This window comes from Megalobrama amblycephala, linkage group LG16 (genome assembly GCF_018812025.1).
Source record: "Megalobrama amblycephala isolate DHTTF-2021 linkage group LG16, ASM1881202v1, whole genome shotgun sequence".
Classification (NCBI taxonomy): domain Eukaryota; kingdom Metazoa; phylum Chordata; class Actinopteri; order Cypriniformes; family Xenocyprididae; genus Megalobrama; species Megalobrama amblycephala.
In genome coordinates, this window is record NC_063059.1 from 3,887,800 (window position 1) to 3,911,204 (window position 23,405).

At 36.3% G+C, this 23,405-nt stretch overlaps 1 protein-coding gene across 2 annotated transcripts in view; it reads left to right on the forward strand.

Moving 5' to 3' along the window:
* LOC125248466 (nuclear GTPase SLIP-GC-like) overlaps window positions 1-23,405 on the forward strand; it is a 34,672-nt gene that overhangs the window by 7,098 nt on the left and 4,169 nt on the right. The window contains exons 1-16 of one of the 2 annotated variants that reach the window (XM_048160355.1): window positions 443-571; window positions 2,489-2,521; window positions 2,623-2,685; window positions 8,318-8,628; window positions 8,727-8,942; window positions 9,075-9,269; window positions 9,386-9,564; window positions 11,004-11,043; window positions 11,277-11,354; window positions 12,611-12,704; window positions 12,859-12,995; window positions 13,514-13,687; window positions 13,776-13,933; window positions 21,881-22,004; window positions 22,220-22,328; window positions 23,237-23,370. In XM_048160355.1, coding sequence (XP_048016312.1) covers window positions 2,509-2,521; window positions 2,623-2,685; window positions 8,318-8,628; window positions 8,727-8,942; window positions 9,075-9,269; window positions 9,386-9,564; window positions 11,004-11,043; window positions 11,277-11,354; window positions 12,611-12,704; window positions 12,859-12,995; window positions 13,514-13,687; window positions 13,776-13,933; window positions 21,881-22,004; window positions 22,220-22,328; window positions 23,237-23,370 — 2,025 coding nt within the window. In that variant the 5' untranslated portion in view covers window positions 443-571; window positions 2,489-2,508. Of the gene's footprint in view, window positions 1-442; window positions 572-2,488; window positions 2,522-2,622; window positions 2,686-8,317; window positions 8,629-8,726; window positions 8,943-9,074; window positions 9,270-9,385; window positions 9,565-11,003; window positions 11,044-11,276; window positions 11,355-12,610; window positions 12,705-12,858; window positions 12,996-13,513; window positions 13,688-13,775; window positions 13,934-21,880; window positions 22,005-22,219; window positions 22,329-23,236; window positions 23,371-23,405 lie in introns of those variants that run through there. The other variant, XM_048160356.1, reaches the window with a different exon arrangement.

Consider the following 23,405-nt stretch of genomic DNA (forward strand, 5'->3'; position numbering starts at 1 on the left):
GCTTCAAAACGCTTACGCTGTATGTCCTACGCCTTCCCTATTCAACGTGATTTATGGGGAATTGTATTTGAATCCAATTAGGGTCAATTTGACCCGGACCATACAGGCAGTAATCAGAAATCGAACAGTGCACAAGGGTTAAAAAGACTAGTTAAAGTTAAAGTACACACTTTTTTACTTAAAAAGACATTGCTTTGTTTGTGGATGAAACTGCCAAATGAAATTATGAATGAGATGCCTAGAAAGATAGTCAGTAATCTGATCAAATGTACAATTAAAGATGTATTACCATTGCATTACCTTTGCAAACAGCAAGTGCATTGATACAGGAAACAGGAAATGCAATGAATCGGGTATTTACATTTGTAATTGCGTATGTGTGTAAGTATGTCAGCACCTCACACTGACTGCATGAGAGGAAGTGTTTTGTGGCCCCCACTTCCTTTAATCTGAGAGAAGAGCACACGAACATCTCAGTGAGCAGCAGGAAGAGGAAAGTAGCGCTTCATATCCAAGCCTTAAGACACACCTGACCTTTCCTAGAGACACATATACACAGACGAAGGATAGGGTAAGCTTTATCTGTGATTGTACATTCTGATTCACAGATTTCCCAGATTACATTCTAGCATAGATTGGTGTATTTAGCTTTTTCCTCTGCAAATAGTAAGACCTGCATGATATTGTCCCAGTCACCTTAGAGTGGGCCGTGAGGGTGGATATGTTCACACTAGTGCGTTTTTGTTTTAAAATAAAAACGATCCTCGTATACTCTTGCATTTCCACTGCGTTTCAGAAACAAAAGGTGGGATGTCCTTTTCTGACACATGGTCACAGGAGCACATGGTGTGAGAAGAAGGCAAGATTATTCGCTTTAGTATTCTTATTTAAAATGATATGAACTGTACATAAAAGATATGTTTATGAAGGTGTAAAGAAGACTTTTTTTTATTTGCATGTTCAGAAATTCAGTTTTTCTTTGAGCAACGTTATGCGATAAGGGGTACTTTTCAAGGATGTCTTGGACAATAGCTCATATTGGCAATAATGTGTTATAAGAAGGGAAGATGCAGGGTTTCTGGTTGTGCAGGAACACCCAAAGCGATGTGTAAAATGTGTAACGTACACCTCTGTTAAAACATCCTAATCTGTGCTCCGAAGACGAACAAAGGCCCATGGGTGCAGAACGACGTGAGGGCGAGCAACAAATGACACCACCTCCATTTTTGGGTGAACAAACCCTTCAATGATTTTTTTACATTTTAAAAAAAACATTTATTAACATAGCATAGCTGCAATACAACTGCAATTTTACTGCAGTTGTACTTCAATGTACTGCAGTTCTTTTTTGTAAGGGCATCTCCATGTTATTTTTACACGGTCACCAACGGTCTCTACGATCAACTTAGGCTTACGATGCTTTTGGGAAATGCAACCCTGGTCTGCTATTGTTGTGTTCCGGTAGTGTAATGAGGGCAGCTATGCCTTCATTTTCAAAAGTCTCCGTTTTGGTCAGTTTACACTGAAACGCAATCCCTGAGTTTTCAAACTAAAACGGGGTCTTCGAAAGTCTCCATTTTCGAGGTTAAAAATGTCGAAGTAGTGTAAACGAGTTTGATTGACAAGTGATCTAACCAGTCATAACGTCGAATCCACCATTTTGTCCGACAAAGTAGTCAGGAGTTAAAAGATTAACCTCGGTGGACTTGAACTTGAAAATGGTGTATTTACGTTTTTCTGATGTTCATTCATGTTTATTTGATGGTATAAATGAACTAGTAGGAAGAGATGATCGGTTCACGAGCCTCTTGAGCTGAGGCACTAGAGCAATCTGTCACGACACATTAAAGAGCCACAAAATGGTTTTTATTGTTCGAATTTTTTTAAAAACTACACAGTTTGAAAGCTGGGACTTTGTTTAACATCATAAGTAACCTGCTCTGTCTTGTCTGCCGACGTGTTGTCAGTGTCCTCTTTGCTCCGCGATGTATTTTTCAATGTACTCTGTGTGGCGTGACAGCGCCATGGCTTGTCGGACAAAGCAACAGTAACTAAGGGGACGTGTCTTTGCGAAGGGTCAATTGTAACCATAGCAAAATGTACGCGTTTTAAAACTAAAATGCACTAGTGCAAACAGAGTCTGAATGTGAAAACAGCTCACCCCACATGGGTCGGCATGGTTATTATCTGGACCGCAGGCCTAGGGAGGTATGATAGTGACCAGAATAAGTTAGCCCTGAGATAATATAGCCTAGGGAGCGGATCTTATACGTCTATTTGACTCTGACAAAAAGGGGCATCACTGCAAAGATGTTGAGTGACCTAGACAGAGTTACATGTTTGAGGTTGAAAACACCCAGAGGGGTGATGCAGCACACATGACTCTTGAAGTTTGATTAAGTATGTGAACATGTACAGATAACATGCAATTTAGATGTAAGTTGAATAAAGAATCTTTGATCTGAGTGTATGTTTTTTTCCTCTCCAGGACATTCCATCGATCTCACAATGCCTAGCCAAGGTATAAAAGTTTCTCAAATATAAAAAAAAAAAGATCATTGTGTGTTTGCTTTACAGTCAGTGGTTGAGGAAATGTAATAAGTGGAATGAATTCTCTCATAGGTACTAAAAGAAAGCGAGATCATGGATCGTCTGACTCGAGCATAGAGTCACTGCTGACAACAGGCAAGTGAAATCTCAATCTATCTACCTTTAATTTAATTCAGAGACAAAGTAGCTAGCTACACTGTAAAAAATTTATATAATTAATATAATTTTCTGACTGCTGTAGCATATGCACATGTATCAGGATAATCAATAAACTTTGGAGTTTTCAGAACGCTTTTAACCTGATGAACTGTGTTCGTTAATCACTAAATCTGCTCCGACCAGTCTGTATAAGATGAGCCCACTTGACACCTTTGTGGACCCGTGAGGGTAAACAAAAAACTCCAACTTCCTCACTTTGGTGACTTCAAAAGGAGCACCCCCCCCCAGAGACTGACCAGATCCACATTCCAACACCCACACACACCCACACACAAAAACACACACACAGACACATACAGAAACACACAAACATACATTTTTGACTGTATATGTAAAATACAACTATGCCAATATATACTAATCCTGTATTTTGAAGCGTATGCATGTTTTCTAGTGTTTAAATGAGTGTATTTGTGCTAGTGTTAGTTGTAATAAGGGAATTTTGTCTGTAAACCATAACTTCTTGTATATGCCTTTCTGATCTATCGAGTTTGATCTCGTTTTAAAGCTCCAGACTCGAGCTATTCACTGAGAGATGTCACATAGCTGACAAATGCATTTTCCTATGTGTTTAATGATATTGTGAAGAAAGCACTCCATCTCGAAATCCGATCTGATAGTCGTAAAGTATGCAAATTCATCTAGGAGACCAAACAAAGAAAGAGCTTGCCCGCCAACTTTGCATCACTGTCATTGGCCATTCCACCTCAAGGAGGTGTGTCGGCCTATCTGTCATAAAAAGGAACACCAGGATTCTCCTGTGTGTGCTCCCGACGGCCCTGAATCATTCACGTGGGGGTTCTCCCGATTGTCTCACGAGCACCTCGTGCACGCCTCCGGTGACCACGCGCTGCCATCGCGCTCAGCTTCGGGACCACCATCTTCCAGCGAAACTCACTCTCAAGTCCTCAGTTCAAACCTTCCCGCGGAACGGAAGAAGCCAACGAACCGCACCAGCGCTAAACTGAAATTCGACACGCACAACCAATGCAAGTATACTGCCGTTTCTCAATCTTAGATGATGAAACTGATTTCCGCACTGGCCTCAAGGACTGTTTTGTAAGTTTGCTACTTGCCTTCTCTCTTTCCTTCTCTACTTCCACTCTTGTACATATGTGTGTATATTCTTGCATATATATTTAGACGTATAACCTCTGTATTCGTAGTTTGCATATATTAAAACGTTTTCACGCTCGATTGTTCTGTTTGTTCTTTCAACTGAAGACCAAGTCACTTTAACGTTTTTCGATCATTTTATGCTTTGATGCTATAATAGGAATTTATTCTCATTGGCCAGAGAATAACTCCGTTCATAATATTCTATAAGAAGCAACGGTTTGCTGGACAAGCTGGTAGTTTTAATAGTTTTAAAAGTTAATTATTGAACCTGAACTAATCACATATGTAATCAATTATAATTCGTTGTAATTGATTCACAATATATGTTTAATTCCCCCTTGGGTCGGTATGTGCATAATGATTCATAAAATCTTATGAATTCATATTCCACCCATAAATTGATTAATAACCGCTACATCGTTACACTGCAGAGTCTCTATAGAATGTCTGTTAAAAATCTGACAAATTACAAGGTAATCTGTAAAACAAAAACTGTAATTTCACTGCAAATCCATTTAAATTCAAATATTTATACAGTGTTAGAAATGTGAGTATATTATTACTGTGAATTTATTTCATTGGAGTCCACTAAACAGAATGTTTGTTAATATATATTAAACTAAACACTGCGCAAATACTTTGTGCATCTAAATCTCAACTGAACAAAGTGAAATAATTAAACCTAAAAACTAGGGCTGTAAAAATAACACGTTAATTTCGATGAATTAATCTGAGAAAAAATAACGCGTTAAAAAAAATAACGCAGATTAATTCATTCCGTATTGACCTTTGAACCTGGAGCCTCTCTCTGTCTTCAAAGTAAGCACCGTCTTTGCACTCTCTCTACCTCACACATAATAATCTAAATCAACTGACACAATGCTAAAAGTTCGTAAGAGCGAATCCATGTTTCACGAGGCGCATTCAGAGAATGTTTTTCCTGAATAACCGCTGGGTGTGAATAGTGCTCAAAAGAACATCACCTAATCTTCTCTGACAGGCGCCCTGCACGTGCAGCTGACATAAACCACACTTTCAGTAAACAAAAAGAAAATCCTATCCAGTGGTGAAGTGTTTTCTGTGTTGACAAATCTTTTGCAGTGTTCTAATAACAGTCGCGATTCGCACGCAACGCGTCAACGTCCGCTAATGTCCGATTCGCAACCTAATGACTCATTTGAACAGATTCATTTTAATGAATCATGACAACAACTGATCTGTCCACATGGTCTATAATGAATCATTTACTCGAACAACTCTGAAATGAGAACATAAGTGTGCTTACCCCATTTAGCAAGAGTGGTTAGTAAAATTAGCCTTAATAATCCACAATATTTTCAGGTTATTTAAATGAAAATGTGTAGTAAATTAGGCCTACCTATAAAATCAGTTAGTTTAGACTGGATTGAGGTGAAACCAGAACAAAGCAAGTTATTGTTAGCTAGGTGAATTCAATTGTATATGGTAGAAAATTATATTATTAGTAAATATAACTTCTAAATGCTACTTTTTAATATTTTTCAGGTTTAGCAAAAAAGCATCTTCTCTTACAAAGCTATAAAATCACTTTTTTTTTTTTTTGCAAAGAGGGCAAGAAAGAATTAAAGTGAGAGTGACGGGTACTTTATTGTCAGTATTGGGCTCGCAGATCATGTGGGTAGGGCACTTTTTACTGTTTGTGTGGATGACCATGTCTGTCACCACTGAAGACCATTTTTGACCCAGGAAAAACCCTGCATTGATTCATTTGAAATGAAATATTTAATACTTTCACAACAAAAATTATGTATGCGATTAATTTAGATTAATTAATCACAGAGTATGTAATTAATTAGATTAAAATTTTTTATTGATTGACAGCCCTACTAAAAACATAAATTTAACTAAAAACTCTAGGAGTTCACCATTATTTGACAATAGCTATGAGCTAATGAAACTGAAGACATCACTGCACTGGCAACTATGGCTTTTCACATGAAGCATTACATCAACATGTTTGGGTCCGTCCTCAACCTAAACACAAGCTCTACTCTTCAGCACAAAGGTAAACCCCAAGTCACGGACAACAAAACCCTTTAAATCCCAACATAACAGAACATTTGGGCAAGTTACTTCCAAAATGTAATACATTATATATTACTAGTTACTGTCATTTGAAAGTAATTAGTTACATTACAATATTACTGTCTCTGAATAGTAATGCGCTACACTTTTTTGTGTTACTTTCACCAAAATAACCACAGAAGTATGTAGTTTATTGCTGCTCATTATACTTCCAGTTGCAATGTTGGGAGTAACACATTACAAAAGTAATTATATAACAGTAATATATTACCTTTTGCAGTAAAGCAGTAATATAACATATTACTAATAAAATTTGGATAATATTATACTCGTTACAATCTGATTTGGGATCTGGAGTATTGAGATGAGTTTTGTATGGAATTATGTTTGAACATCATCTGGAAGATACATTCGTCTGGTTCAGCCTCAATTCCTACACTTTAAAAATTAATAAAAATTAATCTTTTCCCCATTGTAGTTTAATTTATGGGACCGGACACCAGTTATTTTGCCAAGAGATTTTTATTTTTTTTATGTCAGCATAGGAGAGAAAAACATACAAGGAGAGATGTTCACATACCCAGCTTTCTCCAGCCTTCTCTGCCCCTCTGGACAAAAAGCTTGAGCTTTATACTCTGCTGACCCAAAGAATCACATTATCAGAGGAACGTGTGGCTTCTGTTTAAAATGGAATGCGTAGACAATGCCTATGGAACAGTGGAAACCCCCATTGAGCTTTTAAAAAATCCTGGATCCACCACTGAGTCAAGGGTCAAGAGACCAACTATAGCAAACACTGAACGAAACATTTTCAATAAAACATCTAAACCTCTGTTAATTCTCAATAAGAACTTCTGTAGACATAACTTCTGTAGAAAGAAAGAAAGAAAGAAAATCAATCTGGTTAGTAATAAATGAAGCTGGTAATATTGTCTTATTTATCTTCAGTTGATTTTATTTAAGGCTGGAAGTCAGTTGTAGTTGCTGTTTCTCTTTCCTTCAGTACTTCTTGCTAACAGCAGATGTTCGCCATTAATGACACTCAGGGACTTATTTTAACAATCTAAGCTCATGGTCTGAAGTGCATGACGCAGGTACACTTAGAGTGTGTCCACTTTTGCTAGTTTAACAATGGAAAAAATGGTTATAGTCCAATGGTCCAAAAGGGTTATACCTATTCCTATTCTCTTAATGAGTCATGGGTGTGTTTTGGGCGTAATGTGCAATAAACCAATCAGAGTGTCATCTCCCATTCCCTTTAAAAGACAGTTTTGCTTGCACCATGGCGGATTCGCTATTTAAATGGCGGAATTTGCAAGCGGAAAGACTGAACGCTTCTCCAGAGAGGAATCCTTTTATTTTTAATATTTGGCCTGTTTGTGTGCTGCTTCGCGTCCCTGTGTGTGTAACAAGCAGAGTGTACGCATGTTGTGCACCAGCCTCTAGGTGCACATTACTAATACGCCCTTTAAATAACAAAAAAATACTGCGTCATTGACTTTAGACCAAGGTTTTGTTGGTCAGTCGTTTTCAGTTTCCTCAAAACAGCAACACGCCAACAATGCACCTGAACATACCTTGTTTTCAGACCAGCACACCCATGGGCGAACAGATGACAGACTGCATCTGGCTGAAACTAGCAAAAACACTTGCGTCGCACCTGCTGTTGCATTGTGCCAAGCGTATGATAGGGCCCTCGGTGTCTGAATTTGCTCACATGTTTTCACTTGTCAAGTGGACTATATAGTAAACTATTGGAGGGAACAGTGGATGAGGGTAAAGGGTTTAATAGTTTTTTAATGTTAAAAAAACGATTTTTTTGTTATTCACAGATACAGTTTTTTCATGTTATTTTACATTAGACATGTAAATTCACAGTCCATTTTAGTAATTTTATTAATATTTTCTGTATTTCAAAAATACAGGAAAAATCTGTAAAAAACCAAACAAACAGCAAAACTATTTTTTTTTTTACAGTGTACAGAACAAATTTAAAGGGATTGTTTCACATTGACCACATCTTTTTTCTTTTCTCTGAGACTACTGATCCATGCATGTGATATTTTATCATTTCTTGCAGCAAATATAAGTCTAAGTCTGTACTTGTAAAACATCTACAATAGTACAATTAAATATCTGTGATTTATAAGTTTCTTGAAAAAATGTTATTTCATCAGAAATATGACTGGTCAGTAGATGTCAATGGAGAAAGATAAAGTTTGCCCATATACTGGTATAGTCCGCAGGTGCTAACTGGATTATGATGATGTGTTACATAGATTGTGAAATTTCATAATGTGAGTGTAAGGTAATTTATTTATTTTAAAACCATCCCCGCTGTGATCCTCTCCTTTATTGCACACAGATATGGAGATCATGGAGAATGCAAAGAAAATCATGAAAAGTGTCACTGACAACTTAAATCAAGCTTTCTTGATGCACAGAGAAATCATTTCAAAGATAAATCAAACGAATAAAGTCAGCAGGAAGAAAGCAACCATGGGGATTTTTGGAAAATCAGGAGATGGAAAGAGTTCCCTGCTGAATGCAGTCCTGGAGAAAAGGGATTTTCTGCCGTCTGGTAGTTATGGTGCATGCACAGCCATTATTACTCAGGTGGAAGCCAATCTGACTGACTCCAACTACATAGCAGAGATTGAATTCTTCTCTAAAGAGGTTTCCTCATTTATCTTACCATGCCTTTAATTACTGTTATTGTAACTGTAAATGAATCCGATACAGAGCGAAATAAAGCTTTGTTTTCTATATTGCAGGAGTGGGAGAAAGAGCTTGAAGATCTTTTCAACGTTTTGTCGGATGAAAGTGAGGACATGGACGAAGACTTGATTGAAACTGCTAAAGAAAAGATCTCTGCACTTTATGGAGCTGATGCAAAAAAGAAAACATTAGAAGAGCTCAAGAAAGATGACAAATTTGCTGAGATTGAAACCATTTTGTCTACCACTAAGAAAACAATCTCAAACACTGATGTAAGTTTTTTTTAGGAGACTAAACATTTCATTTTTAACACCAGACTAGTTTCATGACAATATTAAATGCATCATGATGGATTCTATATATTCTGCTTGTCAGTGAATAAAAAAATTTAATTGTCTCCACAGGTCTATGATTTTACCGATGATGTTGCAAGTTACATACAACACAGTGAGTCAAGTCCCGGTGACTGGTACTGGCCGCTTGTGAAGAGTGTGACGATCAAAATCCCAGATTGTCATGAACTTCTGGAACACGTTGTGCTTGTTGATATTCCTGGGACTGGAGACTGCAACAAGATCAGAGATGATCTGTGGAAATCTGTAAATATATAACACTCTTTTGAAACAAAATTGTACTAATTAATCATTATAGAATCACACAATCTATTATACTATTATTAACCATGTCATCTAAATCACTATTTCAAATCCTGTAGAAACTGAGAGAGTGCTCTTTTGTTTGGATTGTGAGTGCTATCAATCGAGCAATCAAAGACAAGGAACCCTGGGGGATTTTAAAGTACTGTACTGAAGAATTGGGACCAGGAGGAAAGTGCAAACGCATTAATTTCATCTGTACAAAGACTGATGAGATCAATCCTCAAGGCTATATTAGGTATTTTTGTTATACCCATATAAGTACAGGGCTGGGAAGTGGTCTAATTCTAAGTTTGACAAGAGGTACCTAAAGCATTTTATACTGTATCTGTTTGCACAACCTGAATTTCAGAAAAGTTGGGACGTTTTTTAAATTTGTATAAAATGAAAACCAAAAGACTTTCAAATCACATGATCAAATATATTATTCACAATACAACATAGATAACATAACAAATGTTTAAACTGATTTTACAATTGTATGTACCAAATGAGCTCATTTCAAATGTGATGCCTGCTACAGGTCTCAAAATAGTTGGGACGGGGTCATGTTTACCATGGTGTAGCATCTCCTCTTCTTTTCAAAACAGTGTGAAGACGTCTGGGCATCAAGGTTATGAGTTTCTGGAGTTTGGTGTTGAAATTTGGTCCCATTTTTGCCTGATACAGGTTTCCAGCTGCTGAAGAGTTTGTGGTCGTCTTTGATGTATTTTTCTCTATAGGTGAAAGATCTGGACTGCAGGCAGGCCAGTTCAGCACCCGGACTCTTCTATGATGAAGCCATGCTGTTGTAATAGCTGCAGTATGTGGTTTTGCATTGTCCTGCTGAAATACTCAAGGCCTTCCCTGAAATAGACGTCGTCTGGAGGGGAGCATATGTTGCTCTAAAACCTTTATATACCTTTCAGCATTCATAGTGCCTTCCAAAACATGCAAGCTGCCCATACCGTATACACATATGCACCCCCAAACCATCAGAGATGCTGGCTTTTGAACTGAACACTGATAACACGCTGGAAGGTCTCCCTCCTCTTTAGCCCGGAGGACACGGCATCCGTGATTTCCAACAAGAATGTCAAATTTGGACACTTTTCCATTTTGAAACAGTCCATTTTAAATGAGCCTCGGCCCACAGGACACGACGGTGCTTCTGGACCATGTTCACATATGGCTTCCTTTTTACATGATAGAGCTTTAGTTGGCATCTGCAGATGGCACGGCGGATTGTGTTTACCGACAGTGGTTTCTGGAAGTATTCCTGAGCCCATTTAGTAATGTCATTGACACAATCTTTCAGATGAGTGATGCAATGTTGCCTTGTCCCTTACGCACAGAGATTTCTACAGTTTCTTGCTTTTTCAGCCATTTGTTGCCCCCGTGCCAATTTTTTTGAGACCTGTAGCAGGCATCAAATTTGAAATTAGCTCATTTAGTGGATAAAAGTGTAAAAATTTTTCAGTTTAAACATTTGTTATGTTATCTATGTTCTTTTGTGAATAAAATATTGGCTCATGTGATATGAAAGTCTTTTAGTTTTCATTTTATTCAAATTAAAAAAACGTCCAAACCTTTCCGGAATTCGGGTTGTATACTGATGTCGTGAAAAGAACAGAATTTCAATACAACAAACCCTTCTTCTGACTTGATTTTTTATTTTTTTTTTTTTTTTTTTTTTAGATCTGCAAGGCTTAGAAGAGGCCCACTCACAAGAGACAAGGTTTGGAAAATATAGGATAACATACATTGCTCCTTGAGTAAATTTGCTGGTCATTGGGATTTTTCATATCATTGTAACTGCAATTTAACAAATGTATCGATTTACTGAGAGGAAAAGGAGAATTTGCTATGTATAGTGCATAATCAACCTTTGTATCAGATTTCACAATAGATCTATATTAGACAACTTATATTCATACAGTGGTGTTTTTAATCAATCTTCCCCTGGAGCAGAAAAAAGAGTGCATACTTCATAGAAATGAACATGCCAAGGTGGACGTCAAAGAAAGGCTTGAAAACTCTGATATCAAGGTTTTTATCTTTTAAAAAAAATTCCTTATTGTCATCAAAATTTTCAATGATTTCTACTGAGAGGAGGTTCCCTTTAAAGGGAACTCAACACTGTGTCAGTTGCTGATGCTATGGGGATGCGTCCCGCAAAACCTGGTGTCTGAAGCATATGTGAAATCACAGCAATCTTATTGGCTGACTGCAGTCTATGATATCACATGGAGCATCCTTGAGTATAAAAGGGCACCTGCATGACATGTCACGAGCTTTATTGTTTTAAGCTTTATTTGTGAGTGGCTGTGAAGATCAGAGTGAGTTGGTAACACTTTTTCTGTAGTCACTGCTTAGCTTATCAGTTTATGATCTTGTCTGAATATGTGGAGCAATCAACAGTGATTCGCAACAGTTTGAAGACAAGCTTATAGTGCAGCAGACGATCTCGATGTAGCATCGAGTTTTCACTGTAACAACCCCTTGGATCCAAGTGTAGAAACTACAATATATTAAGGATTAGTTCACTTCTGAATTAAAATGTCCTGATAATTTACTCACCCCCATGTCATCCAAAATGTTTAGGTTAGTAAAATATCTAGCTTCTGCCAGACCGACTTCCGTATTCAATGTACAAAGAAAGTGTAAAACTCTTGCAGTTCACAAAGCTTACGCTACGTCCTACGCCTTCCTTATTCAACTTACGAAGAAAGTGTAAACAGCGTCACGTCTGCGTCAAAATATCTAAGCTAGATATTTTACTTCATTTTCTTACACAAATGCATCGCTTCACTTCAGAAGGCCTTTAATAACCCTCCTGGAGCCGTGTGGAGTACGTTTATGATGGATGGATGTGGATGGAAGCACTTTCTTCAGTTCATACTCGTTTGGTAACACTCACTGCCATTATAAATCTCAGATGCGTCAGGGTATTTGTTAATATTTCTTTAATTGTGTTCATCAGAAGAAAGGATGGCTTGAGGGTGAGTAATTTTCATTTGAAAGTGAACTAATCCTTTAACATCCCTATAGCTTCATTAACTGAGTTCCCTTGAAAGAGAACGTCTGGGGCTTCCGTATGTTACGCTCCATGTGACGTCATACTAGGACTACTGTCAGCTAAAAAGTTTTCCGGGATTTTACATGTGCTTCAGACACCTGGTTCTGTGGGACATATCATCAGCAACTCACGCAGCATCTCGTTCCATTCTCAGGGAACCCCCAGAAGTTTTCTTTAATACCATGTCTTTTATTATTCTTTTCTTTCTTTCTTTCTTTCTTTCTAGAAAATACTCAACACTGACAATGATTTTCAAGTTTTTACTGTAAGTTCCAATGCATTCTTTGACCAAGAATTAAACCTTGAACATAGTGAAACAGGTAAAATATATACATTGCGTTTATTTTACCATTATTCATGACAAAAAAATATATTTTTGATTAATCTGAAGATCAGTCATTTATGAACCAGACAAAGCTCTGATGAAATTAATCCAATATACACATGTGTTTTGGAAACTGTATATATCTGTAGAAATCCCAAAGCTGCAGGATGATCTGAGGATTCTTAACAAGAACATCAGGAGAGAACTGACCAGAGATTATGTCAATGAAGCAAAGGGAGTTTTGTCCTTGATCCAAAGTGTTCAACTGGATACAGAAACGAAAACGGTATGATATTTCACTGCCAATATCAAGCGCAGTGTTAGTTCTGGCAGGTCTCATCAGCTTAATCTCAGGAGACTCACGTCTACCTATATAAATACGACACCTATCACAGCAACCATATGTAAGCTCCTTTAGCATTATCAGCAGCTATCACGTTTCTCAGGAGCTAATTACCCTCCTCCATCCCCAGCTCCTCCTCTCATCAATCAGGACTTGGCCTTCTGATTCCCCTTTGAAGCAGACTAATTTCTTGAATTATGTTGTACATTAAAATATTGATATTAATGATATCTACAATACATTTATGTTGGTTTTTTTCTCTTTACCCTAAGGGGGGTTATTGCTGCTCTCCTTGCTCTTATCCATGCTTGGCTGCATGGATGCACAGGGAGTTCTTGCCCAGAACAGAATCATTACCGCCAATACAAACTATATGCATTCATCAATCACATTTGATGATAGTGGTCCTGACAGAAGTGTATTATTCTGCATTTCTCTCCTGTCATATGGTTGTGTTTTAGGCTGAAACAAAAGCCAGCATTCACACAGAATTAAAGAAGAACCTACTGAAGGGACGAAAAAAATTGAACAAGCGTTTTGTCAACATTCATAATGTTCTGGAGCAGTGTCTCTCAAAGGGAGTGGAAAAATCAGTGCAATCATGTGTTACTACCACAATGGACACAATATTACACGTAAGTGTGATTTTAATGTTCTACAAAATGAATCACCATTTTCTTGCTTTTTTAACACTGGTATTTTTTTGTGTGTGGTGTCACTCAGAATAAGGATGGAAGAAGATTCCATAAAATCCTTCAATCTATGTGCAAGAATGGTGGGATCTATTTAAAGAAAAATAGGGATGGAGACCTAGACCTAAACAAGGAATTGGCCAAAAACCTGCATGAATGTCTTCACGATGATTTCAACAAGATTTTTCCGTAAGAGCTGATTCATCATTCTATTTTTTAGTAATGCTTTGTTCAGTTTAGAATAAAATGAAATGAAAACAACCCACAATTCTTGGTCAGTGACTAACGAAAATGAGCACCAAATGTTGCATGTAGCTAAAGCAATAAACCAGCAAATGACTCTGGTGCCCAGGAAGATAAAGACTGGGTTTAGAGGCCTTGCCAGATTAATTGGAGGCCATTTTTTTTGTAAAGTGAACAACATCCTAATTTTTGTTTCCTATGAAGTCTGAGCAGGACCAAAAATATGATTGTACTGCTTTCCTTCGAGCAATAAGTCATTCATGACAGCCGCATACACATCCATACTGTGTTTTCTGGTTCAAATCTTTCATAGATATAGCTATAGGACACTAAAGTATAGCACTTTACAATATGGGTGCACTAATATGCATTAATTCATGCTTAACTAATGCACAATAATAATTTTTACAAGATGTAATTTAAGTCTCAGGTGTCCTCAGAATGTGTCTGTGAAGTTTCAGCTTTAAATACCTCACAGGTCATTTATAAATCCATGTTGTATGCATTTCTGACTACAGTCAAGAACAGGCTGTTTTCGTGCATGTGCCTTTAAATGCAAATGAGCTGCTGTGCCCCACCCCCTCTCAACAATCACAGTTCCTGCCTCAATCGGATTCTCTGCCAAATATTAAAGGTGCCATCGAATGTATTTTTACAAGATGTAATATAAGTCTAAGGTGTCCCCTGAATGTGTCTGTGAAGTTTCAGCTCAAAATACCCCATAGATTTTTTTTTAACTGCCTATTTTGGGGCATAATTAGAAATGCGCCGATTCGGGTTGCAGTCCCTTTAAATCGCACGCTCTCCGCCCCCGGAGCTCGCGCTTGCCTTAAACAGCATAAACAAAGTTCACACAGCTAATATAACCCTCAAAATGGATCTTTACAAAGTGTTCGTCATGCATACTGCATGCATGTGTCGGATTATGTGAGTATTGTATACTGTTATATTGTTTACATTTGATTCTGAATGAGTTTGAGGCTGTGCTCCGTGGCTAACGGCTAATGCTACACTGTTGGAGAGATTTATAAAGAATGAAGTTGTGTTTATGAATTATACAGACTGCAAGTGTTTAATAATGAAAATAGCGACGGCTCTCTTGTCTCTGTGAATACAGTAATAAACAATGGTAACTTTAACCACATTTAACAGTACATTAGCAACATGCTAACGAAACATTTAGAAAGACAGTTTACAAATATCACTAAAAATGTCCTGATATCATGGATCATGTCAGTTATTATTGCTCCATCTGCCATTTTTCGCAATTGTTCTTGCTTGCTTACCTAGTCTGATGATTCAGCTGTGCACAGATCCAGACGTTAATACTGGCTGCCCTTGTATAATGCCTTGAACATGAGCTGGCATATGCAAATATTGGGGGCGTACATATTAATGATCCCGACTGTTACGTAACAGTCGGTGTTATGTTGAGATTCGCCTGTTCTTCGGAGGTCTTTTAAACAAATGAGATTTATATAAGAAGGAGGAAACAATGGAGTTTGAAACTCAATGTATGTCTTTTCCATGTACTGAACTCTTGTTATTTGACTATGCCATGGTAAATTCAATTTTTAATTCTAGGGTACCTTTAACAAGACATCTGCTTGGTTTTGATTATCATCTATACTGTGATCACTCTCACGGATGGCATAGTTTTTCTTTCATCATAAAGTTTATTATTTTCACGCGTTTTAAAGCTATATCAGTTTAAACTTCTAATGGATCGTTTTCTGAGCGCACTTATCTGAAGCACACACACTTTGACAGCTGTCAGGCGTCGAGTCTTGTGAGTAACTTCTCTTTCACATTTTTTTGTTTTGTTTAAACTGTCATACAAGGTTGTGTCAAACACACACAGTTCACATAAACAGTCTTATGTCTGTGAACGTAAATAGCAGGCAACGTTACAGAAATCGTATGTGTATATAAGATCTGTGGCTCATTCCCTTCAAAAACAAAACTAATCCACTGCGTTCAGCGTCTCAGATATCAGTAAATGAAGACTCATGTTCACTCTTACATCAAACAAAACATCTCAATTACTTACCAGATGTTGTCGCTACAGTGGCTCGAGCGCGGAGAAAATGGCGGACAGCATACAGCTCGTGGTCAGTGGGCATGGGCGGGGCATGAGGAATGTGACGTTTATAAGGTGCGTTCCATTCGACCGCAAGTGGACTGCGAAGTGGACTTCACAGGGTATCTCGCCATCTTAAGTGAGATTCCATTCCGAAGGGAGCGAACATGTTCAGTTCGAAGGGCACTGCGAACGGCATAGGGAATAAGGGAACATACATCACTTCACAGGAAATAGAGAGGTAAAGTCACCCAACTGTCATTGCGCACCGCATCACCAGTCAGAACTACGATGGAGCAGAGCCGTTGAAAGAGTTTTAGAATTTACATTTAAATTTTGAGTATACATAATTTTTGTACGAACGAAATTATGAATGGTTATGGCGATGACTGTATTTGCATATTTTATTGTATGAATAGGCATGACAAAGTAAAAGTGTTGAAAAGCAGCTGAGGCTCTGTCATTTTTTATTTTACTATATTTACCTTAGGTTGGACAATATGGTAAGTTGTAAAAAATGCTCTTTACTGAATTTGAGCTATATATATATATATATATATATATATATATATATATATATATATATATATATATATGTATATATATATATATATATATATATATATATATACTCTGCTGAAAAAAACAATAGAAACCATTACAGAAATCCTAATGGTTTCCACTACAAAACCATTACAAACCATCCGCCATTAACCATTAAAACCATTACAAAATGGTTTCCATTACGTACTGTGTTTTGGGCACATTCCATTAGAATTTATTGGTTTGTATTGGTTTCCATTACAGATTTCTATTGGTCTTTATTTGCAAATATTTAATGGTTCCCATTGCAGTTTTTGTATTGGTTCTAATGGTTCCATTACAGATTTGTATTGGTCTTTATTTGCACATATTTAATGGTTTCCATTGTAGTTTTTGTATTGGTTCTAATAATTCCATTACAAATTTGTATTGGTCTTTATTTGCACATAATGGTTTCCATTGCAGTTTTTGTATTGGTTCTAATAGTTCCATTACAAATTTGTATTGGTCTTTATTTGCACATAATGGTTTCCATTGCAGTTTTTGTATTGGTTCTAATGGTTCCATTACAAATGTGTATTGGTCTTTATTTGCACATATTTAATGGTTTCCATTGCAGTTTTTGTATTGGTTCTAATGGTTCCATTACAAATTTGTATTGGTCTTTATTTGCACATATTTAATGGTTTCCATTGCAGTTTTTGTATTGGTTCTAATGGTTCCATTACAGATTTGTATCGGTCTTTATTTGCACATAATGGTTTCCATTGCAGTTTTTGTATTGGTTCTAATAGTTCCATTACAAATTTGTATTGGTGTTTATTTGCACATAATGGTTCCCATTGCAGTTTTTGTATTGGTTCTAATGGTTCCATTACAAATTTGTATCGGTCTTTATTTGCACATAATGGTTTCCATTGCAGTTTTTGTATTGGTTCTAATGGTTCCATTACAGATTTGTATCGGTCTTTATTTGCACATAATGGTTCCATTGCAGTTTTTGTATTGGTTCTAATAGTTCCATTACAAATTTGTATCGGTGTTTATTTGCACATAATGGTTCCCATTGCAGTTTTTGTATTGGTTCTAATGGTTCCATTACAAATTTGTATTGGTCTTTATTTGCACATAATGGTTTCCATTGCAGTTTTTGTATTGGTTCTAATGGTTCCATTACAAATTTGTATCGGTCTTTATTTGCACATATTTAATGGTTTCCATTGCAGTTTTTGTATTGGTTCTAATGGTTCCATTACAAATTTGTATTGGTCTTTATTTGCACATAATGGTTTCCATTGCAGTTTTTGTATTGGTTCTAATGGTTCCATTACAAATTTGTATTGGTGTTTATTTGCACATAATGGTTCCCATTGCAGTTTTTGTATTGGTTCTAATGGTTCCATTACAAATGTGTATTGTCTTTATCTGCACATATTTAATGGTTTCCATTGCAGTTTTTGTATTGGTTCTAATGGTTCCATTACAAATTTGTATTGGTCTTTATTTGCACATAATGGTTTCCATTGCAGTTTTTGTATTGGTTCTAATGGTTCCATTACAAATTTGTATCGGTCTTTATTTGCACATAATGGTTTCCATTGCAGTTTTTGTATTGGTTCTAATAGTTCCATTACAAATTTGTATTGGTGTTTATTTGCACATAATGGTTCCCATTGCAGTTTTTGTATTGGTTCTAATGGTTCCATTACAAATGTGTATTGTCTTTATTTGCACATATTTAATGGTTTCCATTGCAGTTTTTGTATTGGTTCTAATAGTTCCATTACAAATTTGTATTGGTCTTTATTTGCAAATATTTAATGGTTTCCATTGCAGTTTTTGTATTGGTTCTAATAGTTCCATTACAAATTTGTATTGGTGTTTATTTGCACATAATGGTTCCCATTGCAGTTTTTGTATTGGTTCTAATGGTTCCATTACAAATTTGTATTGGTCTTTATTTGCACATAATGGTTTCCATTGCAGTTTTTGTATTGGTTCTAATGGTTCCATTACAGTTTTGTATCGGTCTTTATTTGCACATAATGGTTTCCATTGCAGTTTTTGTATTGGTTCTAATAGTTCCATTACAAATGTGTATTGGTCTTTATTTGCACATAATGGTTCCCATTGCAGTTTTTGTATTGGTTCTAATGGTTCCATTACAAATGTGTATTGTCTTTATCTGCACATATTTAATGGTTTCCATTGCAGTTTTTGTATTGGTTCTAATGGTTCCATTACAAATTTGTATCGGTCTTTATTTGCACATAATGGTTTCCATTGCAGTTTTTGTATTGGTTCTAATGGTTCCATTACAAATTTGTATTGGTCTTTATTTGCACATAATGGTTTCCATTGCAGTTTTTGTATTGGTTCTAATGGTTCCATTACAAATGTGTATTGTCTTTATTTGCACATATTTAATGGTTTCCATTGCAGTTTTTGTATTGGTTCTAATAGTTCCATTACAAATTTGTATTGGTCTTTATTTGCACATATTTAATGGTTTCCATTGCAGTTTTTGTATTGGTTCTAATAGTTCCATTACAGATTTGTATCGGTCTTTATTTGCACATATTTAATGGTTTCCATTGCAGTTTTTGTATTGGTTCTAATAGTTCCATTACAAATTTGTATTGGTCTTTATTTGCACATATTTAATGGTTTCATTGCAGTTTTTGTATTGGTTCTAATAGTTCCATTACAAATTTGTATTGGTGTTTATTTGCACATAATGGTTCCCATTGCAGTTTTTGTATTGGTTCTAATGGTTCCATTACAAATTTGTATTGGTCTTTATTTGCACATAATGGTTTCCATTGCAGTTTTTGTATTGGTTCTAATGGTTCCATTACAGATTTGTATCGGTCTTTATTTGCACATAATGGTTTCCATTGCAGTTTTTGTATTGGTTCTAATAGTTCCATTACAAATGTGTATTGGTCTTTATTTGCACATAATGGTTCCCATTGCAGTTTTTGTATTGGTTCTAATGGTTCCATTACAAATGTGTATTGTCTTTATCTGCACATATTTAATGGTTTCCATTGCAGTTTTTGTATTGGTTCTAATGGTTCCATTACAAATTTGTATTGGTCTTTATTTGCACATATTTAATGGTTTCCATTGCAGTTTTTGTATTGGTTCTAATAGTTCCATTACAAATTTGTATTGGTGTTTATTTGCACATAATGGTTCCCATTGCAGTTTTTGTATTGGTTCTAATGGTTCCATTACAAATTTGTATTGGTCTTTATTTGCACATATTTAATGGTTTCCATTGCAGTTTTTGTATTGGTTCTAATAGTTCCATTACAAATTTGTATTGTCTTTATTTGCACATAATGGTTCCCATTGCAGTTTTTGTATTGGTTCTAATGGTTCCATTACAAATGTGTATTGGTCTTTATTTGCACATATTTAATGGTTTCCATTGCAGTTTTTGTATTGGTTCTAATAGTTCCATTACAAATTTGTATTGTCTTTATTTGCACATAATGGTTCCCATTGCAGTTTTTGTATTGGTTCTAATGGTTCCATTACAAATGTGTATTGGTCTTTATTTGCACATATTTAATGGTTTCCATTGCAGTTTTTGGTTCTGATTTGTATGTTTAACTAGTAGATGTACTTACAATTCAGGTGTCTGGCTCAATTGTTAGAAAATCAGTACAGACTAAATCCAGAGGACCAGAACTGTGCATGTGTAACATAGGCGCACTTCTCAGTGATCACAATTTTTACAGTCTGGAGCTGCTGTGCTGTTGGAAACTAACAACGAACACTTGTTTGTATTTACTCTTGTGTACTGTATGTTAATTTTTTGTGCTTCCTTGTTGTTCTTTCTGTCACGGTTCATGGGTTCACTTACTCGCCCTCGTGTGGTTGTGGTGTGTGTTGCACTGAGTGAGTGATTGTGTGGGCGTCACCCACCTGTCTGATTGTGATGTGCTGCCAGCCGTGTCTTGTTCAGTGTTTGCTATTTAATGTGTGTGTCTACATGGTGTCTTTGTCAGTTCGTTGCAGGCTGTCCTGCTGTCGTGTTTCTGTGTTTCACCTCCTGTTATCCTGGGGTTCTGGATCTCCGTCTTGTGCCCGCGTCTGGGTTGGATTATTCCTTGGCTTCTGATACCCATTGTAGCCCTGCGCCACCCGATTCATCCGTTTCAACACATCACGGCGTCTGCTCGTCTTTGTGACTGCAACGACTGTCCTGTTTGGAGTGAAGTTATTGTACAGCGTATTCTGTCAATAAATCCTGTTTTACTTGCACTTGGATCCTCTCTCTGTGTTCATTTCCTGACACTTTCATCATCTGCGCTTTATTTTTTGTGAAGCGTTATTTTGTTGCACGTCAGCTGTGATAAACAGACATCTACTCTCACTGCACTGCACACTGATGACCGCTAGAGAATGCGGTGTTTAGCGTCATTGTTAGTGTACTCACCTCACATGCCAGCAACGTTTGGAGTTCGAGACGACTCGGAGCAGGGTGGTTTGAGTTTTGGAGGCGGAGCAATGAAGAGAGGGGTGGGTTTGTTTGGGTTGATTTCAACTATCAACAATGTCCAACAGCGTTTTTGCAAAACTATTTACCCTACCTTTAAGCCAGGATTAGGCCTTAGTTAAATTAGGACAATTAATCTAAACCCAATCTGTGAAACTGGGTAATCATTAATGAATGGTTTAGTTCTTAAGTCATATATTATTATCTGTGCATTAGTTAAGCATGAATTAATGCATATTAGTGCACCCGTATTGTAAAGAAACAAAAATTAGTTCCTATTTCCAACTTTACACAGTTAGGTTTTATTTTTGCCCTTACAATTACACAGCACATAATCCATTAAATTATCTGTAATGAGAGGAAGATTGACATTCATAAAGCAAGATGCCTTCATTTTAACAAAGTAAACTGTTTACAGTGAGTTTACAACTTTTATCTTCTCTATAATAGAATATAAAAGCTATCTCATATTAGTGACTTGACTATTGAATAGATTTTGGATAACTTGTCATTTATTTTTCTCTCATGATGCATAGTTGTGGTTAGTGTATTAATTAAATGTAACTCTTTAATGTTTAATAAATGAAATGAATTAAAGTCTTAATTAAACTTAATTTTGCTGAACTAAGTAAAAATGATCCAATCTTTCATCACTATTTCCTTCCTGTAATTATTGCATTAGATTATTTCTCAGGGATTACAACAAAGTTCTGTAAACTTTTATTAAATGAAACTCTATTTTGTTTTCTCTTGGCTTCAGTAAGAGTGGAAAAACAGGGAAGTCACTGCAGGAGGAGATTGATAAGTTCAGTATTATCCAGAGTGCCTCTGCTCATCCCAGATCTTCCTTGCAACGACACATTCAGAAATACATCAGAACAGAGGTGAGTTCAGTTGTCCATAATCTGGCCCTTTTCCTCTGTGTGTGTGTCTTTACTTCCATTGAAAAAAAGGCTAAACAGGCTGTTTTTATAAACCAGTTGGTATTGAAATGTATAGAAGTAAGCAGTGTCCCTGATATATATATATAAAAACTTCAACCACTCGCTGTTTCAAGATTTTTCTGACTTATTTGTGGCTTTTTCCCCTTTTTTGAAAGGAAAATAAACTGAAGGCAAGTCTCAACAGAGAAATTGTTGAAATAAAGAAGGAAATCTACTCATCAATCCAAAACAAAATTGAGAAGGAAATGGCTTCTTACTATGAAAGTAAGTTAGCATTCAATTTTTTAATTAATCACAAACTATTTATTTAATTTTTATTTTTATGTAAAGTAAAAAGGAGAAATTAAAATAATCACTGCAAGAAACACAAAAACATTGATGAAAAGTGACAGGGAAAAAAATGTGACCAGGGCTGCGTTTCCCAAAAGCATCGTAGCTTCATTGGTGGCAATAAGCCGATAACGAGATACTCCATGTGAAAGAACGATTTTAAAAACGCCAATGAATAAACAAAAAGGCGACCTTGGTTCCAAATGCTGTAACTTTTGATTTCTTTATGCAATCACCACAAAATATGATCCAGATACAGCTCACATATAGAGGAACACCAAAAAAGAATTGTCCTCCTACCTTATTGCCTTTCTGAGTTATTGCATGTCAAATATGAAATATATGTAAAATTTCCCTTCAGCAAACTTTTATTTTTTGTCTTTATCAGCAGTTTCTCAGCATGAGAATGTCCAAATTTCATTTTTTTATTTAAAATTGTTAAAAAGTTTCCTTTCAAACGATACCAACCTTTTGACTCCTTACTTTAGTTTTGAAGTTATGAGTCTTTACTTTTTTGTGTCACTCAGAAAAAAACTCTGACAATACCCTCAGCGCTTAAGGCTGGGGTTAAGTTGTTAAAGACCTGCTGGTAAGGATGTAGGTTCAACTCAAGTGGCAATGTATGAGCTGTTGTTGGCAAAAAGAAGTTACTTTAATGCATTTTGTTCAAAGAAAGCCAATTGCTTCTCATCAACAATATTTTTTTCTGATGATTCAGTCAGATCAGTAGCTTTTACTTTACTTTACTATGCTCACTAGTTCTGCTGTAAATACATATTCTATGTTCTGATGTGTCTCCATGAGAAAGGCAATGAATAAATACTGGGTGTTGCTTATTTTAGAAGCTGCAGCAGTGACTGGAATCGGATCCATGAAGAAAAGGCAAGAAATGTTGATAACCTCAGTCGACATGATAAAACATGACATGTTCAACAATGCAAAAAAGGAAGTGCTTAAAAGGTTCAATAACTTAAAGGTACTGATCTTGCTGTCATTGAGACAAGCATGTAT